Here is an 18,850-nt window from a genome sequence, read left to right on the forward strand (position 1 = left end):
AAAATAAGAATGAAGAAATCCAGTGTTTCTCAAGACAGTACAAATGACTATTCAGACGAAGACTCCAACCTATCTGAAGAAGAAGAAGAAGATGAAAAGGACTATAAACGTGGAGGCTATCATCCCGTCTTGATTGGTGATCGTCTAAGCGATGGTCGGTACCTTATTGTCAGAAAACTTGGCTGGGGACACTTTTCAACAGTCTGGTTAGCAAAAGACATGAAGTAAGTTTAACTGGATCTCAATCGCACCACCACCACCACCACCACCACCACCACCACCACAATAACAACAACAATAATAAACTAAAAAAAAACATTATATAAAGACTCGACCGTCATGTCGCGCTAAAAATAGTAAAGTCAGCATCCCATTACACCGAAAGTGCATTAGAAGAAATAAAGATCCTCGAACGTGTCAAGGCTGCAGATCTAGATGCACCAGGTCGAGAATACATTGCTCAACTGCTCGACCACTTCTGGTTGGTTGGGCCGAATGGAAAACACATGTGCATGGCATTTGAGGTGCTCGGACAGAGTCTTTTGTCGGTCATCAAACGATACCGTTACAAGGGCATTCCTGCTCACATTGTGCGACGCATTGCGAAACAAGTACTCCAGGGTCTCGATTATCTTCACCGAGAATGCGGTATTATTCACACCGACCTTAAACCCGAAAATGTCCTGGTGTGCATTCCTGACGTAGAACAATTGATTCGAGAAGATGACCAAGTGATGGCACTGGAACGTAAAGTAGAAGACGAAATAAAACAAAAACAACTAAAAGAAGAAGAAGAACAAAAAGAGAAGGCGACAAAGCATGATGGAGAAGAAAAGGAAAAGGAAAATGAAAAGGAAGAAGCACCAAAAACACCAGAGACACCAGAAACACCAGCAGCGAAAGATACATTTGATTCAAAAGATAGTGGAGAGACGGCTACAGAAAATATAGAGACTATGTCAAAGTCACGAAAGAAACGGTTAAAGAAGAAGATGAAAAAGGCTGCTACCAAGGATGTGCCAGTAGAGACACCAACAAGGTAGGATGGGGTTATTTTATTTTTATTTTTGTTTTTATTTTTATTTTTTCGGTGAGCATATATATATATATATATGTGTGTATGTACATGAGTGCATGTACATAATGAGAAATTATCAATGTCAAATATTAATAAGTATATATATATATATATGTGTGTGTGTGTGTGTGTATTGGTGATAAAGTGTGCTCGAGGCAGAGACAGAAACCTTGCGATTGGAATGCCCAGTGATTCCTACAGCAGCACTAGACTTCTCCAAGGAAAACTCTCCGGACGGTGAATCAACGCAGGCCTTTGATCAAATCACCGTCAAGATTGCTGACTTTGGCAATGCGTGCTGGACTAAAGGAGACTATACTCACATTATTCAGACACGACAATACCGTAGTCCAGAAGTAATTGTTGGTGCAAAATGGACAGAACGAGCTGACATGTGGAGCATGGCATGTTTGGTGAGTAGCCTGAATAATAATAATAGCAGTAGTATTAACTGAAAGGGGATTGATCAAAGTACCAATGTTTATTTACAATATTGTTAATGCTATATAATAGGTGTTTGAGTTATTGACCGGGGATTACCTTTTTGACCCTCGGTCTGGTAAGAAATACGACAAGGATGATGACCACCTTGGCCAAATGATGGAATTGATGCGAGTTGTACCAAAGAGTATTACTACTGAGGGAGAATACTCTTCTGAATTCTTTACACGCAAAGGCGAGCTGAGAAGAATCAAGAAATTGCGATATCGTCGTTTGAGAGACGTGCTTCATGATTCATTCCAGGTCGAACCACTCGAGGCAGACCGGATAAGCGATTTTCTGTCACCAATGCTCGAAGTTGACAAGAATAAGCGAGCTGATGCACAAAAGATGCTTAAATCACCGTGGTTAATTGAACCTTAGAGGATTATATATACACACACACATACATATATACATACATATATATATACACCCACACACATATATAAAGAATATTATATTGTCTTGGGTAGCTTTATTCTATTTTCTTCTTCTTTGTTTTCACTTGTTACCTAATATATATATATTATTATTACTATTATTTATTATTCTTTTACCTTGGGGTAAAGAAAATCAATTCGGTTTTTACTATCATTCTTCGCATGCCTTCAAATGAATGCTGCAAAGTATGAATTTACTATTATATATTTAGTGTTAAACCACAGATGACTTTCTACTACCAAGATAGCCTGGTTTTAATAGCACGCTTTATATTCTAAATAGATAGATATATGATTAGGTTTCTGACAAAATAGTAAGAACATATAACGTTGTTGATTTACCAAAGAGAATCACCTTTCTTCCAAGTTCACTTTTAATATAATTTCACTGGCTACTATAAAATAAATCAATTAATTAATGATTAGGCCTATGCGTATCAAATAGACTCTTAACCACCTATCTTCTTTATATTTGCGTGTGTATAAAAAGATGAATCTTATATTTTTTGGACATTTGATTTATGTGACTTTTGCCTTTGTGTTTGACAGAAAGATGTTACCATTGGGTTACATGTGGCTAAAAGGCTATTTGATTGCAATTCTCTTGGCACGGTATAAATATATATCCAAACGGGTATTTCAATAGACCCTTCTTTTATTTTAATTTTCTGTTTCAAAAAATTATTATTTATTGAAATAAATATTTGATATTTAAACTATCGATAAAAGCCTAGATTTTACAAGGTTTATTAATAAATCTGACATTAAATTTACAATTATTTAATTATTATTTATTTTTGTGTCTGTGTTTGGCTCTCAATACATCAACCTTTTATTTTTATTTATTTATAAAAGTTTAAAAATACCTGATATTTATATTTTTGTCACCGCCTGTATTTTATTTTATTTTATTTTCTCCCCCTCTATTTTAAACAAAGGCTCTGTACACCAGAAACGTCATTGGTACCACCTTGCACTATAAAATAACCTGTCTTGACTTTACCTTCCTTTTTCTTCTTTTTCTTTTTCATATTCCTTATTCTTTCAAATGTATTCTTCAACCGAGCTGCATTATTTCAAACGCGAACTGGTCGACGGCCAGTTACGCAGTGAGGTGGCTTCTTTACGGCGCCATCCTTCCATGGACGGTCTGTTGAGCAAAGAATCTGGAACATATCCCTTTCTCAATTTTCTCTTCCAACGCTGCATTGTCCAGTTCCCACTCCTCAAGCGTACGGATGGAAATGCCTTTTGGAACAAGACATCGGTCTTCCTTGATGAACTCGCGAAACTCAACCTGAACACATATTCCCCCAAGCACACCGGCGCCTCCCAACGCAGGATCATGGCCTACAAACTCCAGAAGATGCTTACAATCACATTGTGCGCGGCCATCAAGAGTATCCAGGGAAACGAAGACAACCTCAAGCCAAGTCTTCTGGAAGACAAGGAACAACAAGAAACCGAACAAGAAAAGCAACTTTCCAAGGACATGGCCCATCAGTTGAATTTTCTCGAGAACGAAGAGAACTACTTGGCCTGGATTGGCGCGAGCGAGTTGGATATTGATGTGATCACTGTTCGCCAAGCATCCGAAAAAAGAACCTTACGTGAGGTTATCCACGCCGAATTTGTGGTCCAGACAACCGTACTAGACAGACCGGATCTGCTGGTGGTTGCCAGACGCCACGGCCAATTCCGTCAGCTGTACGACGACCTAAAGGCAAACTTCCCAATGGAAGACGTTCCTTATGTGCCATCCAAGGCGCGCGACCCTTCCTACACCAGCCACAGTAGTAGCACGTCTGACAACCATTTGTACCGCGAAAAGGATCGGATCCTACTCAGGGGTTTCCTCCGCCGTGTAGCCAGTAACCACAAACTGGCCAATAGCAGCTTCGTAGCCGATTTCCTCCAAAAGGACCCTATAAAACTTAACGCTGACGAGACTTCTGACGTCGAAAAACGGATGAGAATGGACAAGGCCCGTGCGGAAGAGGAAAGGCGGTTTAGAGAGCAGGTCGATCAAAAGGTCAATGATCTCAATGATCTTTTGGAAATGTTGAAAAAGCAAATTGTCCAGCCTGGAGGTCTTTTACAAGTCTTTGAAATCATCAAAAAGACCGAGACTATTGACAAATTACCCGAACCTCTTCTAAAGGCCTTTGAATGGGGTCGTATCAAGTAAGAACAAACAATAAGAATTAGAACAGTAAAGAGAGGAAGAGGAAAAAGGAGGGACTTTAGCGTCTATACTTCTCTTCTTCTTTCTCTCTCTTTGTGCGTGTGTACATTTTTTTTTTATTCATCATCATTTTCTCTCTCTTTTTTTTGTATTATTCTGATGTCATTATATTATATTAGCTTTGCGTTTGTGTTGCACACACAGTTTGTCACTTCGGATAAAGCAATTGAAAACATCTCTAACCTCAAACGCACTCATGGCCTGATGCCTTACCGGACAATGGCCAAGTTGCTCAAGCACTCGAACCCATTTACTATTGTCAAGGGTATTTTGGATCTGTTCTTGGCTCAGCCATTTGGCGGTCGTAGTTTATTCCAGAGGTAATTAAGCTACTTTCTCTTTCTGTCTATCTTTGGATAATCCTTGGTCATTTATTCATTTCTTTATTAATGATTCAACAACCTTAATACTTTCCATATTAGAATGGTTGCTTCCAATATGAACGAAGATGCCAAGGAAGCACAAAAGGATGCTACTGAGCTTGAAAAGGCCATCAGTCATCCTGATCTTTGCAAGAAACTCAAGGCTGCTGTCAACACTCCTCTTCCAGACAATGTTGTCATTGATGGTAATCTATCTTACTCAAAAAAAAATTTCCCATAGTCTAGACTCTGGACTACTTTATAAGCTTTTTCTTTTTTTTTAAAAAAAAAGACATGGCAATTAATTAATTAATCAATCGAGTAATTTATTTATTTATTTATTTATTTATTGTGTGGTGTGTAAATAGAGAGTTCATATGTAGTGAGCACCTTGAAAATCCTGCAGGAACCTTCTATTGAACCCGTTTTGCCGGCAAGCATTCTGGACCGTCTTGTGTCTCAGCAAGACAAGCCAGAGGTCCGACTAGAGATCAAGCAGTTACACTCTCTCTGGGTCATATACGCTCACCAGCACGAACAAGAACTACTGACCAACCTGGTGTTCCAGGGAGCGACGGGCGAACTTGTGCGAGAACTATTTGCCATCTTTTACCAGCCACTGGCCCAGGTCTACAAATCAGCCAACATCGGCGAGTCAATCAAGCATCTTTCCGCATTTATCGATGATCTTCTTCAGGTCGTGGATGGCCTGAATGTGGAAGATGTGACAAACTCGACTCAGCTGTTTGTCCAGCTGGTTCAGCGCCACGAACAGCACTTTTATGCGTTTGTGCACAATGTACATGCCCAGGATACATCTAACCTGTTTGACGAACTATTGGCCTACGTTGATCAGTTGTTTGGATTTCTCTCACGCGGCATTCCTGGCAAAATTGATTTGCTGGAAACCATCCGCAAAGCCAATCTCAGCACGTCTGAAGAGGCAGCCCTCAAGTCAGAAATGGAAGCCCTGTGCGACTACCATCGACGCCGCAAGGAGATTCATCTCCAGCGTACTCGCCAAAAGTTGCTCGAGAGTTCAGACGAAGCCATGCTGGACTTTTTACCTAATCACAGCGAGATGGCCGGTGTACTGAACGACTTTGCAGAAATGGAATACGAAGAAGATGATGAAGAGGAGGAAGAGGAAGAGGAGGAAGAAGGAAAGGAGGGTGGAAATAAGAATAAGGTGGTTCATGAAATGACACTAGAAATGCCCAAGTTGACCATAATACCTCGTATTACACCAGTGTTTTTGGAAGAAGTAGTTGGTTTAATGCAATCATCAAATGTCCAATAGAAGAATAAAAGTAAAAAATAAAATAAAAAGGGAAAGAGATAATATAAGGTTATGTGCTGTGCGATTGATGTTGATTTCATATTAAAAAGTAAACAAAGAAAAATAAGAAAGTATGAGAACGAGGGAGGAGAAAAAGGGGAGGAGAAAGAAGGGGTTCTTTTAGGTTTTTTTCCACTGCTGAAGAGCCGAGTCTGGCTGAGCCATGCCTTTGAGAAGCAATCTACGTAGAAAATGCCACCGATGACTACAAAGACGAGCCGAGTGTCTGCCCTCAAAGATAGCTTCCAGCTCATACCATCGTCCACCTTGGAGACGGTTGAGAACATGGTTAAGGAGAGTCATGTCATCTTTGTGGGTCCACACTTCATAACCACGGATCGTTTGATCGAATTTAGTGGGCCCTGGTAATCTGGGTACAGAATGTTGCTGCTCCTGCTGCTGCTGCTGCTGCTGTTCCAGCTCCTGCTTCTGTTGTTGTTGCTGTTGCTGTTGTTGATTGTGTTGATGGTCTTTGTGGTTAAGGGTGTGATGGTGATCATTCATAGGTGGAGAAGGTGGGATGTAAGGCTGGGCAACATCACTTGAGCTTGTAGGTGGGGTTATTGTGCGAGTATTCGTGTCACGAGGTGGAGTAGGAGGGCGCCAGGCAGTCTTTTTCAAACAAATAAAAGAAATAAAAGGATGAATATTAAACAGAAACAATCAGAAAATCAATCAAAACAATATGCATTTATGGATTATCCCACAGATCTAGACTTGTAATATTTCACCCTGTTATGTCATGTCTTGACTTGTCTTGTCCTGTCATCTCATCTCATGCTATAGTATACACTATCTTGCATTGCATTGTCCTTTCTTGCGAACTTGTCGTACCTGTTCATTATGTGCTTGACTGAGAACATATTCTGTCAGTTTTTTTGCTGTTATGTTGTTGAGAATCTTGGGGCTTTTCTTTATTGGTGCGTTTTTCTTGCGTTGTGCTTGCTCCTAAAGATTTTGAGATAATGTTTAAAACCCTCTGTGCATTGAATTATGTGTATTTTTTTTAAAAAGACAAACTGGTCGTAGAATTATAGTTATAATTGTAGTTTGAATTATCGAAGAGAGGCAATAAAGACATACTTTCTCTACTTCTTCTTCTTCGTCACTGTCAATCAAGTTGCCGTCTTCGTCGTATTCAACAACCGGCTTTAGCTTGACTAAATTAAAATAAATTACGATGGAAGAATATAAATAACATATATACATGTTTGTATAAATGATCCGGCCCACATTATTTTCTTTTTTTTTTGGATTTCTCTCTTTCTATCTATCTAACCTTTGCTAGACAACTTCTTTGGTATCGAAGGTGAGCCTGTGCGTTGATAGTTGAGGATGATATGGCGGACCGCGGTTCTTGAAAGTCCTGCTATGCGAGCAACCTGTTTCTCAGGTGCTCCCGCTTGGTACGCCCCGACAATGAGCCATCGCTTGGCTTCGGATGGGTCTGAGGAACGAGAGGAATGAGAGATTCTACTCATGATGAACTAACTTCTGGTGAATGAGTAACAAAGTAAGTTGGGTCTGAAAGTATATATATAAAAGATATAAAAAGGAAGAAGCAAAAAAAAGGGGGAATAAAAAAGAAAGAGGTGGGGGAGTGGCCAGAAAGGTTGATAGACCGACGTCATCGTTAGTAGATGAGAATGTTACACCAGAAGGAACGGAAAGGCTTACCTTTCAAGAAGTATTCCGGTTGGAAGAACCTATTAGTCTTATCAGGACAGAAAAATAAAGCATATATGTCTTGCACGATTATAAAAGGCGTCATGGATAAGATATCTGATAGTTATAGACATTAATATGGGAAATACTCTAGATAGCAATTTTTTTTCTTAAAAAAAAAGGGAAGAAGTTCTGATAAGGTTAGCCATCGGCGTTTCTTTATTTTGTGTATGTAAAGTAGTTCCAGATAAAGAGAAGTGTCTTTATGAGTGAGTGGGTGAGTAAGTATGCTTAGTATAATGCCTTATATATAAAGGTGTATATACATGATTTAGTCTACAAACACAAAAGAGTGCGCATTCATTTTGATATATTATTAATTCCAGGACCGGGGTCTTTCACCCACATAATATATAGAAATTCGTATGGTCGGCCTTGACCAAAAGAAGAAGGACATCAGCCCTTTATCCAAAGCAAGATAAAACACCCACATTCACACACATATACACACATCCAAAATTAAGGATGTTTAGTTAAAGACCCTTTTTACATCTCTATTTATTTGTACATTTTATCTTTTGACAGCCCCAATGCTTGTGTGCTATTATACATTAATTATTACTTTGAATATTCATTATGTGGAGTGTTTGAGGTTGTTATTACGTTAACCAGTAGAAGCCACGACCATATGTACCTATTTATCTATGTTCGTATATATCTATTCTTTAATCCGGATATCTATATTTTTAACCGGAAGGATTCCTGAATCAAAATAATAATATAGTACCAACTGATGGTATTACTATTATTAAATAATGGTACAGCACGAGTTTTATTATTATCATTTTGACTTTGTGACAATCAACACACAACCTCAACTCTTTGTACATCTAGCCGGACCATCCCATATCTTTGTTTTTGCATGTATATATATATATATTGAAAGTGAAAAGACAGCTATACAAAAGGGTTCCTGGATTGCTTCTTAAGATGGTCAAAGCATTTCTCACCCTACTTTGCTTTGCTTTAGATTGTTTTTTATTTTCGTTACTGTTAATTAAGTAACACTAATGTGGCGCAAAATAGAGCTAGGAATAAGATCGCCTATAAATGAATAGCAAAGAAATAGAGCAAAATAAACAATGAATCAATAAATTAATTAACCTGAAAAGTGTCAAATTCTGAGAGAATTTGTAAAGGCTTTTCTTCTTCTTTTGTGAATGATAGCTGTATTGCAAATGTTCTTTGCTCTGTGGCATCATTACTAATTTTGATAATAGTAATTATAATTCGACTATCCTAATTCTTATAGTTTGCATTATGACCCTTATTATTTTTGCTTCTATATGTATACGCAATCTGACTTTATACAACTTGACTATTCTACACATCACTCTTTGTGAATTAGAATGAATCTTAAACTAGTATATTTTATGGGTGAAGAAGCTGGTGTGGTACAGTTGATTGTCTCTAGCTGTGTACAGTCATTTCAGAAAATAAAGTCGCTGATTTTGAGTTCAATGTCGTGCAAAAAAAATTGTGCGTTCAATAATGTTGTCAATTGATCCAAAAATAAAGACTTGCTCACGTGTCACGAACTTCGTTTATCTTTAATTGTCGCTTAGTAATTATCCAATAAAATACCTGGCATTAATTGTTATAAAAAGGGGATTACGATTTTCTGTGTACATTTAGCTCTCTTCTTTCTTATTATGATTTATTTTACGGATATTGAAGATGAGTATGCAATTTTTTTATGAAGATGTACAAGGGCATGTTGTTGATGAACATGTCGTTGAGCCGATGTTCTTATTGTTGATGAGGAGTTTTATGCTATTGAAACAATAAGTTCTTGTACTCAATTCTTAATGAATAAACCTCAAGAAAGGCCATCTAATACCGGTATACTTCCAGTTGCGGATGAAAGAAACTATGATGTTGATATGGGGTTATGCAATAAGCGACGCTATACGGTTTACTCTGATGAAGACAGGACTGATTTTTTTTCAGCAAATGCTTGAATGCTTCTTCTGCTGTGAGACAATTGGGTATTCATATCCGGGCAGCGCAGAGATGGGTAAAACGTTATTACGAAGACTCTGAAAGCATTTTCGAAAACAAAAGAAAAAATCAGGGTGACGTCGTATTCTTGGGAATGAGCATAAGTAATTTCTTTTAAATTACATTGATGAGAATCCTTCTGCCGTTGTCAATGGCTAAAACAAAAGCAACTTCTATTTTAGGTGCAATTTCTGCCACAGGTTTAATTAATGTTAGTTTGCGAGTTCCGGAGCGTATCAAGAAGAGAAAGCTCAGGTGTGAGACTGATGGTTATAGCATAGAAACAGTAACAGGACATTACTCGAGCTTTTTAAAAGCTACTCTTGATGAAATAGACAAGTATCCGGAAATGAAGGGACATTATCTTGTCATGGATAATGCCCCTATCCATAGCTCAACTGACATAGGAAAGTATATTCACTCTCGAGGATATCGATACGCATATCTTCCTCCATATTCCCCTGAACTGAATCCAATCGAGCAGCTTCGGTCAGCCGTCAACGGTTAAGTTAAACGAAACAAGTTTTCGGAAAAAGAATTGCTCATGACTAGGATCAGTGAGGCATATGATAACTTACATTTTAGTGATTTCAAAGGCTTCGTTTCTCATTCTGCTAAATGCTTTGATAAGTGTCTTAACAAAGAAAGATTATAAAAACGGGCACAGCAATCTGTAAGCCCATAGAAAACATGAGCATAAAAAAAACATGAGCGATAGAAAAAAAACATGAGTATAAAAAAACATGAGAAATAGAAAAAAAAAATGAGCAAAAAAAAACAAAGGCGCCATCGTTTGTTAAAAAAGCTATGTCCGGATAGTGAGGAACCGTTCAGCAGATTCCAAGATATGAAGAGGCACATATTTACTAAGCACGGCAAGGATATAACTTCACGTTTGAAGAAAGACCATGGCAAATCAATAGACTGAATTCCAGTGCATGTCTACAATACAAGCAACGTGAAGAAATACACAAAAGAAGGCACAGAAATCATTATTAAATTCTCTTGCCCAGGCTGTCGCGATGTATTTAGTATTGTTTCAGAACTCGCGCATCACGTCGATAATAACCATGTAAAAAGAGCGCCAACTCTTGAAAACCTAACTATTGAAGACCAACGATGGGTCCTGAATGGTCACGATATTTCAAGCCAATTCCAAGAATATCGCCAATCTTGTATTACTGCATCGCGTACAACTGAATTTGCCGTCGAGAGCCATTTTAATGAGCTTTTGGCTATTTCTGGTATTCCTGTCTTACAGCGACGAGGCAATTATGAAGATTTACCAACCGATATTTTTCCACCATCCTCATTAACAACAGTGCGCACTGAAATACTGGCCGAGTACAAGCGAAACACATTCCAACTACACATTAGAGAAGCAGTTCAATCGATTATTCAGCAGTTTGTGGATGAAAACATCACGGAAATACGAGCCAAAATCGAGCTTCTCTCACTTTGCGAGCCAGTTGTTACTCCCTCGCCACAAGATTCCATTGAACCAACGGAATATGAATGTGCAGTTATCATGGCAATAGTGGCCTTACTCTCGTATCTATACGACTGTGACATGTAGTCACTCTGAAGCACATCTGACTTCCAGCTATGCCCATCTGTTTATGCATGACCTTTTGTCAGCAAAGAAGCCCTCAAAAGTTGCGCACTGCTCGAACATAGTTCCAGAAGAGTTTGACGATGCTGTCAATCGACCAGATTACAAAATTGACGTGTATGCATATTCTGGATACCGGTTCTCGTACACCAACGCATATGGAGATGTCAAGAAGAGCAGAAATGTTTCAGTCACACTGCTTGCCAAAGATTTTTATCGGTTGTGCATCTTTAGCAAAGAAGCAATTGATCGGTACAATTTGATAAATGTCCTGTCCTTCCAAGTTACAGCCAACTCAGTCACGTTTTTTGCGATGCAACTGAAATCGCCATTCTTATACACTGTCACAGAATTGGTTCGGTTCTGCATTCTAGCGAAGAAATGTGATCTCCTGGATTTGATGGGTAAAATGGACAACTTACTTTTTGTTGCGTCATTATACCGAGACCATTGCGTGGTTAGTGAAAATAATCTGACGCCTTGGCGCTGTGATACACTGTCGAGCGCGTATTTGGACGTGATCAAAAACAAATTGGCACCAAGGAAACGAACTTGTAACTTGACTCTTGACTCTTAAAGGTTGACCATATACCCACCCAATCAATCTTTGTATTTTCCCTATTTCCAACGGTGATTTTCCTTTGTTATCGTGTATGTTTTACTTGCTCGCTCTTCTTTGTTGGATTTACCCATCCTTCCTATTTCCCTTATCTGCGATTTTTTTTTATACAGAATTTGTTTGCTATTGATATGAATACACAACAGTCTCATAAAAAAATAGGTTTGCTCATGGTTTCTTTCTGTCACGTGTGTGATAGAATTGGTCGGCCGTCGGCCAAAATCTTTCTTTTTCCTTATGTTCACATTTCTATTTATGTTATTATCACAAACACTGTAGGAAATGGCAGGATTTATACCTCCGACCTCGTAACAAGTTACGAGTTCGTAACTCATGCTATTTAAAAGTCCGTATTTAACATACCGATCTCGTAACGAGTTACGAACTCGTAACTTTTATAGCCAATAACATGCCTTTTTTAGCCTATTAGTTTTACTTTTTGTCAAATACGATTTATGGGATTTTATATTATTTTGCATCTAATCCAATAAAATATTTCAAATATGGTAGATCTATACCTTTTTTAGGTATTTGTATTCTCTTTATGATTGGTTCAACAAATACACGGCTTTATATTGGAATTTTATAGTTTTTATTGATCAAAATAATACAAGTTGAATATAAAGAAGTATGGAAAGAAGAAGTACTATTTTTTATGATATTTAGTAACAGTTTAAGCTATAAAGTTACTAAATGATATACATATATCTATTTTTATGTGATCCTTTTTACATTGCTTATCTAAAAAAAAGCTATTTTCTAAGTACTATGATATTGATGAAGGCGTGTATATTTCTTAATTGATTCTTTTAATCAAAGAGTATAAACCTACTTTGTGTTAACATTGTCATGTCTCATTCCTACTTTTGAAAAACAAGAAGACAGATTCCCTGTAATTCTCTAAATCTACCGAGATTTCTAATAAGCATGCGAGCAATCTTGACAACCAAATTGTACTTGATGCATATATTTTTCTGTCAATTCTTCTCGGATTGCTTTCTTTTGTCAACTTTGCTGATTCGTATTTTATTCATATTAGCCTTCATAGTTATTAAGTGTGTTCCTTTTAGAGACTTTTAATAATTTTAGACCTTGTGAAAAATAATAGAAACAAGTCCTTTTAGATGTACCAATCTAAATTGTTTGGAGAACATGGACGGGTCAGAGGTTATGCATCGTTTGTGGAATCGCGATCTTGCTGCTGTCCTGAACTTCCGACATATACTTAACAATTTAAGATATGATGGGACTATACCTGTAAGTTTCACCCGCGTCATTCGGATTGGGCGTATCAGAAGACAAGCAGAAGAAGATCTCCAGGAGGGTCGTCGTTTGAGACAGAGACTGACTAGAATTCAAATAAGAGGAAAAAATTCCGTCCTGGTTACCGCTTAGGACCCACCCAAGCTACCGCTGGTAAGCCATTAGATTTGAATAACTTGGTATTTAGTTTTGTAATGGGTTGAAAAAGCTAAGAAAAAGATGTTTTGCTTTGACTGCAAAAAACATGGTGGGGTAAAAAAAAAAGTAGAATATAAAAGAGAGAGAGAGAGAAATTGGTGCATAATTAAAACTCAAGTACAAGACACTTTAAACCCCGGAAAACTTGCAACAATTCACTAAAATCGGCTATTTTTTTTTCTATAGGGTAAGTGACACGATTTTGACAAATATAGCAGTGGGCATTTTGCCACAACACAACACCCACTCTATTATTTTTATCGATTAGATTTCTAAATATTTTATGTATTCCTGTACACAAAGTATATCAAATCTTCAGGCCTTCTGACCTTCATTAGATCACTACCTTTTCTTTTATTCTAATTTATGCTCAGTTAAGCCTGTATCTATGAGCGTATGAGTGTGTTGGCAAATGTCAAAGATAAAAATAAAAGAAGAAAGCGTGACTAAACTCGTTGGTTCTTACAAAGTTACACACATATATCTTTCTGTATTCTTGATATTTGAAGACTTGCATTTACTTTTCTTTCCTCCCATTTTCTGTCCATTTATCTATCTTTATTTGTGTGCATTTGTGTATGTATGTATTTTATGAGAATCTCATGTAATCTTTATAATCATTTGTAATGGTAATATTGAAAAAGATACCACTCTTCAAGAATCTTTTTATACATATACATTTTTTTTAGAATGGTTGAGGAACAGTCCAGTTCTTAGGTCGCGTGACTTGTGTAGAAACCAAAGGTTCAAGTTCGACCCTAACGTGTGTGTAAGTGATATAGCTTTTTTTAAGAAAAGAAGAACTTCCTCCTTTGTATATTAAATTCGACTGGTCTATATTAGTTATCTACTATGGGAGGAGCACAAAGTTCAGAGAATGGACACCATGGATTTCATGTGTTAAAGGTTTGATATCAATGTAATGAGTAATGTGATTTAATGAGTAATATTGTATTGTGTTTAAGAAGGTTCTAACAGAATTGTTTGTGTTGAATGCGATAAAATTACGCATATTTTTTGATAGGTCAAAAAAGATTCACCGGCATTCCAAGCAGGAATTGAACAGTTCTTTGATTATATTATAAGCATCCAGGGTACATCACTGGTAATTGCCACGTAACATGTAGTAATAGTTGTGATGTGGTATGGTGTGATAAATGGTAATTGTGGGTTGACTGTGAGATTATGAATGAACTCATTTTTAATGTTGATTCCATTTCATTTATCTATTTTATATGCTTTAATAGGAAGATGGAAATAGCAAAGAACTTGTTAGAATCCTTCAAGAGAACGAAAATAAGCCTGTTGTTATGGGCATCTACTCAAGCAAAAACCAAGCTGTTCGGGGTAAAAAAAAAAAAAAAAAAAAAAAAGAGGAAATACTAAGATATGCATTGTGCACACACACACATGCATATCATACAAATATAATTATTATTTAAAGGCAACAAAAGAGTAAGAAAAACTCAGCTTTGTGATTTTAGATATTACTCTCACACCCACCAAAGACTGGCCAAGTGAAGATCCTAATGAGAAGAGTCTAATTGGTACATATAAGCACATAATCCACTATATACATATTTATGCGTAAATACAGATGTATATATATATTTGATCGTTGTACGAGACCGAAAAGATGGATCTAGAATTGTTTTTGGTTTAATTTTGTAGGTTGTTCCATTCGATATTGTTCGTATGAGCGCGCAGGGGAAAATGTGTGGCATGTTCTTGACATTGCTCCCAATTCACCTGCTGAAATGGCAGGAATAATTGCACACTCTGACTACATCATTGGCAGCCCCCACATGGCTCTGAAGAACGAAGAAGACTTTTATCAATTGGTCGAAGAATTCGTCAACAAACCACTCCGGCTTTATCTGTACAATACTGAGTGGGACAGCTGTAGAGAGGTAAACCATGCATACATACATGCGTACATACATATGCATATATATATATATATACAAATCATATACATACATCATAACCAATCAATCAATTGGTGAATTCTGCTTATAATTCACAGAGACTAAAAGGATAAAGGGAATATAAATGTCAAATATAAAAATATTAATATATATATATATATACAAAAAAATAGGTCATTATTGTTCCTAGTCATGAGTGGGGAGGAGCTGGTTCTCTGGGTTGTGATGTTGGATATGGACTATTGCATCGGATCCCAAGAAGACATTCTGAATTGACTGCCAACGGTACGGAGGATGGACAACAGACAGCAGAAAGATATTCCAGGGAAGGGGTGACAAACTACAGTAACGCTATTTTCAGCTCGCCTGACGATGAACTTGAGTCGCCTGTATTGGTCCATCACCACAACCATAACCATGATCACGATCACGATCACGATCACAGCCATGACCATAACCACAAACATAACCACCACAACCAGGAATCAACATCTGTTATCCTCAAGGCCCCGCCTATAACCACTACAGACCCGATTGTAATTACTAGTGATCCAGACTCTACCCAGCTTAGTAAACATCTCAATGATGCCGTTTCTTCCATGACATCATCTTCTATAGAACCCCCTTCAGCAAACACTGAGTCGAAAAACGATTCCAAAGAATAATAATAATAACAGCGATAATAAAGCATAGTTATATATATCTTTCTTTACTTTTTGTTTGTTTGTTTATCTTGCTCTGCTATTGTTGCTGTTATTTCTGTTGTGGACCCTGCATTAGTATTAATTGATTATTTCTTTCTTTTTCTCTCCCTCCTGTTGTCTTATAGAATATTGAAAGAATACATAAATATTCTCACTCTTTGTTTGCTTTTAAAAATAATTTGCTTAGTGCTAGGGTGTAAAATAAAATATGAAAAGACAAATACATTTAGTCTATGTATTTGTTTGGTTACTTGTTTCTTAATTAATTTTTGTTAAAAAAAATACCACCTAAATATATATATATAATACAGTCTTTTGTCCTTCTTACCTCCTTCTTCCCCTTTATTTATTATCTACAGGATTACTTTTCTGGATACCTAAAATATAATGGCTAAATTGTACATAATATATATATATATATATAATGTGTGGATTTGGGTGTGTGAAGATCCCCTTTATGAATTATGCCCGTAAGAATTGAAGGAGGACAGCTGTTAAAACACATAGTTCCTCAAGGCAGTTTACCTGCAGATAATACTTTGGTCAAACGCTATGTACATGTATATATCTTTAAAAATCCGTTAAAGTAAATGATGTACCCATTTAATGATGATCATTAGGCTTATCTTTATCCTTTTTTCATTTCAAGACCCTCGCACACACACACGCATACACAAATAGTCTCTCTCTCTCTCTCTCTCTTTCTACTCTTATTTATCTTTGTTTTTTTTTACATACAATAAATATATATCCCTCTTTTCCCCCTTGCTTTTTTTTTTCTCTTTTCGCGTACCATTCTTCTTTCTTCTTTTTTTCCTTTTTAAATAATTAAATACAATTTCATTCACGAAATAGACCTTTTTTTTTGGAGGAGGAGGAGGAGGAGTAGACTTCCTCTTATCTTGAAAATCTAGTATATGTGTATGTATAAAGTGTGGTATAAACTTTAAGATTATATGTAAATCATACTAAATACATATTTGTCATCCACAATCAATACAGGCCCTGGTTCCTTAATAGATATATAGATATATTTTGCGATATTTTCCAAGCCTACTTTTTTTTCTACAAACAAAAGAAAATTAATAATAATATCTGATAATGCATTGTTTCTCTTTTTCCCTGATTTTTTTTTCAATTATAATTAAGGTAGAGTGACATCTTAAATACCCAAAAATAGTAAATGGAACATATATCAAATCAAAGTTTTACACAAAATTGTTGTGTATGGGTGTATTAAACGGAGAATATTCCGTAGACAATTTTATTTTATTTTTATTTATATACATTTTATATCGTTTAAACGGAGACAGCATTCTAAAGTAGGCGATTTAAGCATTGTCGTAATTGTGGGACGGCGTTTATAAAATAAGCTCAGGGTTGCATGAATGCAGCGCATATTTGAACAAGTAAATGTACATGTGCAACTATATCCAATCACAGCTGTTTGTTTGCAGTTTTTGAGCTTTTTTGAGAAAATTAATTTTGTTCGGAGATTTATTAAAATAAGAAAAAGAAAATTGACATCTTGCTCGTATATTTTATCTTCCTTCAAGATGTCATATAAAATATAGTTATTTATTTCCCCATTGAAATCGTTTGAAAGAAGAAGAAAGGACCATAACGATATATAATGTGTCTATGATATTGAATTCAATGCAGAGAGTCAAGGGATTTTTTAAAAAGGAAGAGATAGCATAAATGAATGAAACCAACCAATATATGTTTGTGTGTGTATATATCTTGTTGTTGTTGTTGTTGTTGTTGTTGTTATTTTTGGTGATGGTTTACTTATTTATTTAGCTATTTATCTATTTAATTTGATTTGATTTTTTTTTGCTTTTATGATCTACACAGATTAATACACAACAACCAAAAAAAGAAATAAAAGCTTGTTTTATAATCAGATGCGCATCTTTGCGGGTCAACAGAAGGATGTCCGGATCAAATTCTTAGTTATCCGCGAGCCTTGTTTTTTTTTTATCGTAAAATAGTAATAGCAATAGCAATAGCGATAGTTATAGTTATAGTGATAGTAATAATCGAAAATAAGAGTAATAGTCAACCTTTTGTTTCAATATTTTTATTTGCACCTTGAACAATTGGCTTAAAATCGATTCTGATTCTGGTTATCGAGTCTAATATTTCTCTTGATCTCTTGCTCGCTATTTGTTTGCAAAAAAAAATTAAAAAGAAAGCAAATGTCAATAGTGTAATGTCTATCTATTTGTCTATTTGTCTATATGGCTGTTTGGCTATATGTTTGTTTGTTTGTTTGCTGGTTTGTATATGTTTTCTTTTTTATAAAAAAGATATATATATAAATATATAAACAGCAGCAGTACTAATATTAAGATCGATCAAGAGAAAAAGTTCTCAATTATTCAGCACAGTAATAAAAGCTGGTATATAGACTGATATTTAAGAATCATAAATAATAAACACTGAGTAATAACAATAAACAAATACACAGGGGAAGCGGCATTTATCCCTACACTACCTTTTTTTTTACTATCCATTCAACATAATCACAAAGACGCCCACAATTGTTATTTTTTTAAAAAAATTATTTTTAATTATTATTATTATAGATTTATATCGATATATTGATATGAAATTGTAACCCTAGATCTAATAGATCTTGTAGTCTAGGACTTAATACATTGCATTAATAAAGTAAAGAAAAAAATATGAAGAGTGACAAGGTGTCAAAGTAAAATAGTAAGAAAAGGAACTAGAACGCGTACTGTCAAAATAAAAAATAAAATAAATAAAAAAGCAAAAAGATGCATATATTGTAAGGGGAGGGGAGGGGGATTAATTATTATTGGGAGTATGATATTGATAATGAGG

General features: G+C 36.1%; 4 protein-coding genes across 4 annotated transcripts; all 4 read left to right on the plus strand.

Annotated features, from left to right (window-relative positions):
- Window positions 1-51: 51 nt before the first annotated feature.
- Window positions 52-1,930, plus strand: PHYBLDRAFT_11687 (hypothetical protein; the record flags this gene model as incomplete). The annotated part of the gene is made up of 4 exons (XM_018428549.1): window positions 52-224; window positions 329-979; window positions 1,224-1,491; window positions 1,592-1,930. Coding segments are annotated over 4 exons (1,431 nt in total), but the record flags the coding sequence as incomplete, so codon positions are not given.
- A 1,102-nt stretch (window positions 1,931-3,032) lies between these two features.
- PHYBLDRAFT_76077 (hypothetical protein) lies at window positions 3,033-5,959 on the plus strand. The gene is made up of 4 exons (XM_018443119.1): window positions 3,033-4,185; window positions 4,366-4,566; window positions 4,669-4,814; window positions 4,977-5,959. Exons 1-4 carry the CDS (start codon window positions 3,050-3,052, stop codon window positions 5,906-5,908), a joined length of 2,415 nt encoding a protein of 804 aa, XP_018294373.1. The 5' UTR covers window positions 3,033-3,049; the 3' UTR covers window positions 5,909-5,959.
- A 3,521-nt stretch (window positions 5,960-9,480) lies between these two features.
- On the plus strand, window positions 9,481-12,262 carry PHYBLDRAFT_166307 (C2H2-type zinc finger transcription factor; the record flags this gene model as incomplete). The annotated part of the gene is made up of 7 exons (XM_018435398.1): window positions 9,481-9,560; window positions 9,623-9,777; window positions 9,856-9,942; window positions 10,259-10,346; window positions 10,628-11,245; window positions 11,277-11,792; window positions 12,184-12,262. The coding sequence occupies 7 exons, from the start codon at window positions 9,481-9,483 to the stop codon at window positions 12,260-12,262; spliced, it is 1,623 nt and encodes a 540-aa protein (XP_018294374.1).
- A 794-nt stretch (window positions 12,263-13,056) lies between these two features.
- On the plus strand, window positions 13,057-16,000 carry PHYBLDRAFT_180630 (hypothetical protein; the record flags this gene model as incomplete). The annotated part of the gene is made up of 9 exons (XM_018438342.1): window positions 13,057-13,234; window positions 13,300-13,320; window positions 14,055-14,134; window positions 14,209-14,271; window positions 14,390-14,470; window positions 14,613-14,712; window positions 14,850-14,912; window positions 15,037-15,275; window positions 15,467-16,000. The coding sequence occupies 9 exons, from the start codon at window positions 13,057-13,059 to the stop codon at window positions 15,956-15,958; spliced, it is 1,317 nt and encodes a 438-aa protein (XP_018294375.1). The 3' UTR covers window positions 15,959-16,000.
- Window positions 16,001-18,850: the final 2,850 nt, after the last annotated feature.

This window comes from Phycomyces blakesleeanus (assembly GCF_001638985.1).
Source record: "Phycomyces blakesleeanus NRRL 1555(-) unplaced genomic scaffold PHYBLscaffold_6, whole genome shotgun sequence".
NCBI lineage: Eukaryota > Fungi > Mucoromycota > Mucoromycetes > Mucorales > Phycomycetaceae > Phycomyces > Phycomyces blakesleeanus.

What these genes read in the sequence shown, in the direction of transcription:
- PHYBLDRAFT_76077 (XM_018443119.1), top strand. Translation starts at nt 3,050, where the DNA reads ATGTATTCTTCAACCGAGCTGCATTATTTCAAACGCGAACTGGTCGAC. An exon ending in TTTGAATGGGGTCGTATCAA is followed by an intron (nt 4,186 to 4,365) that starts GTAAGAACAAAC and finishes ATATTATATTAG; the next exon opens with CTTTGCGTTTGTGTTGCACA. An exon ending in GGTCGTAGTTTATTCCAGAG is followed by an intron (nt 4,567 to 4,668) that starts GTAATTAAGCTA and finishes TTTCCATATTAG; the next exon opens with AATGGTTGCTTCCAATATGA.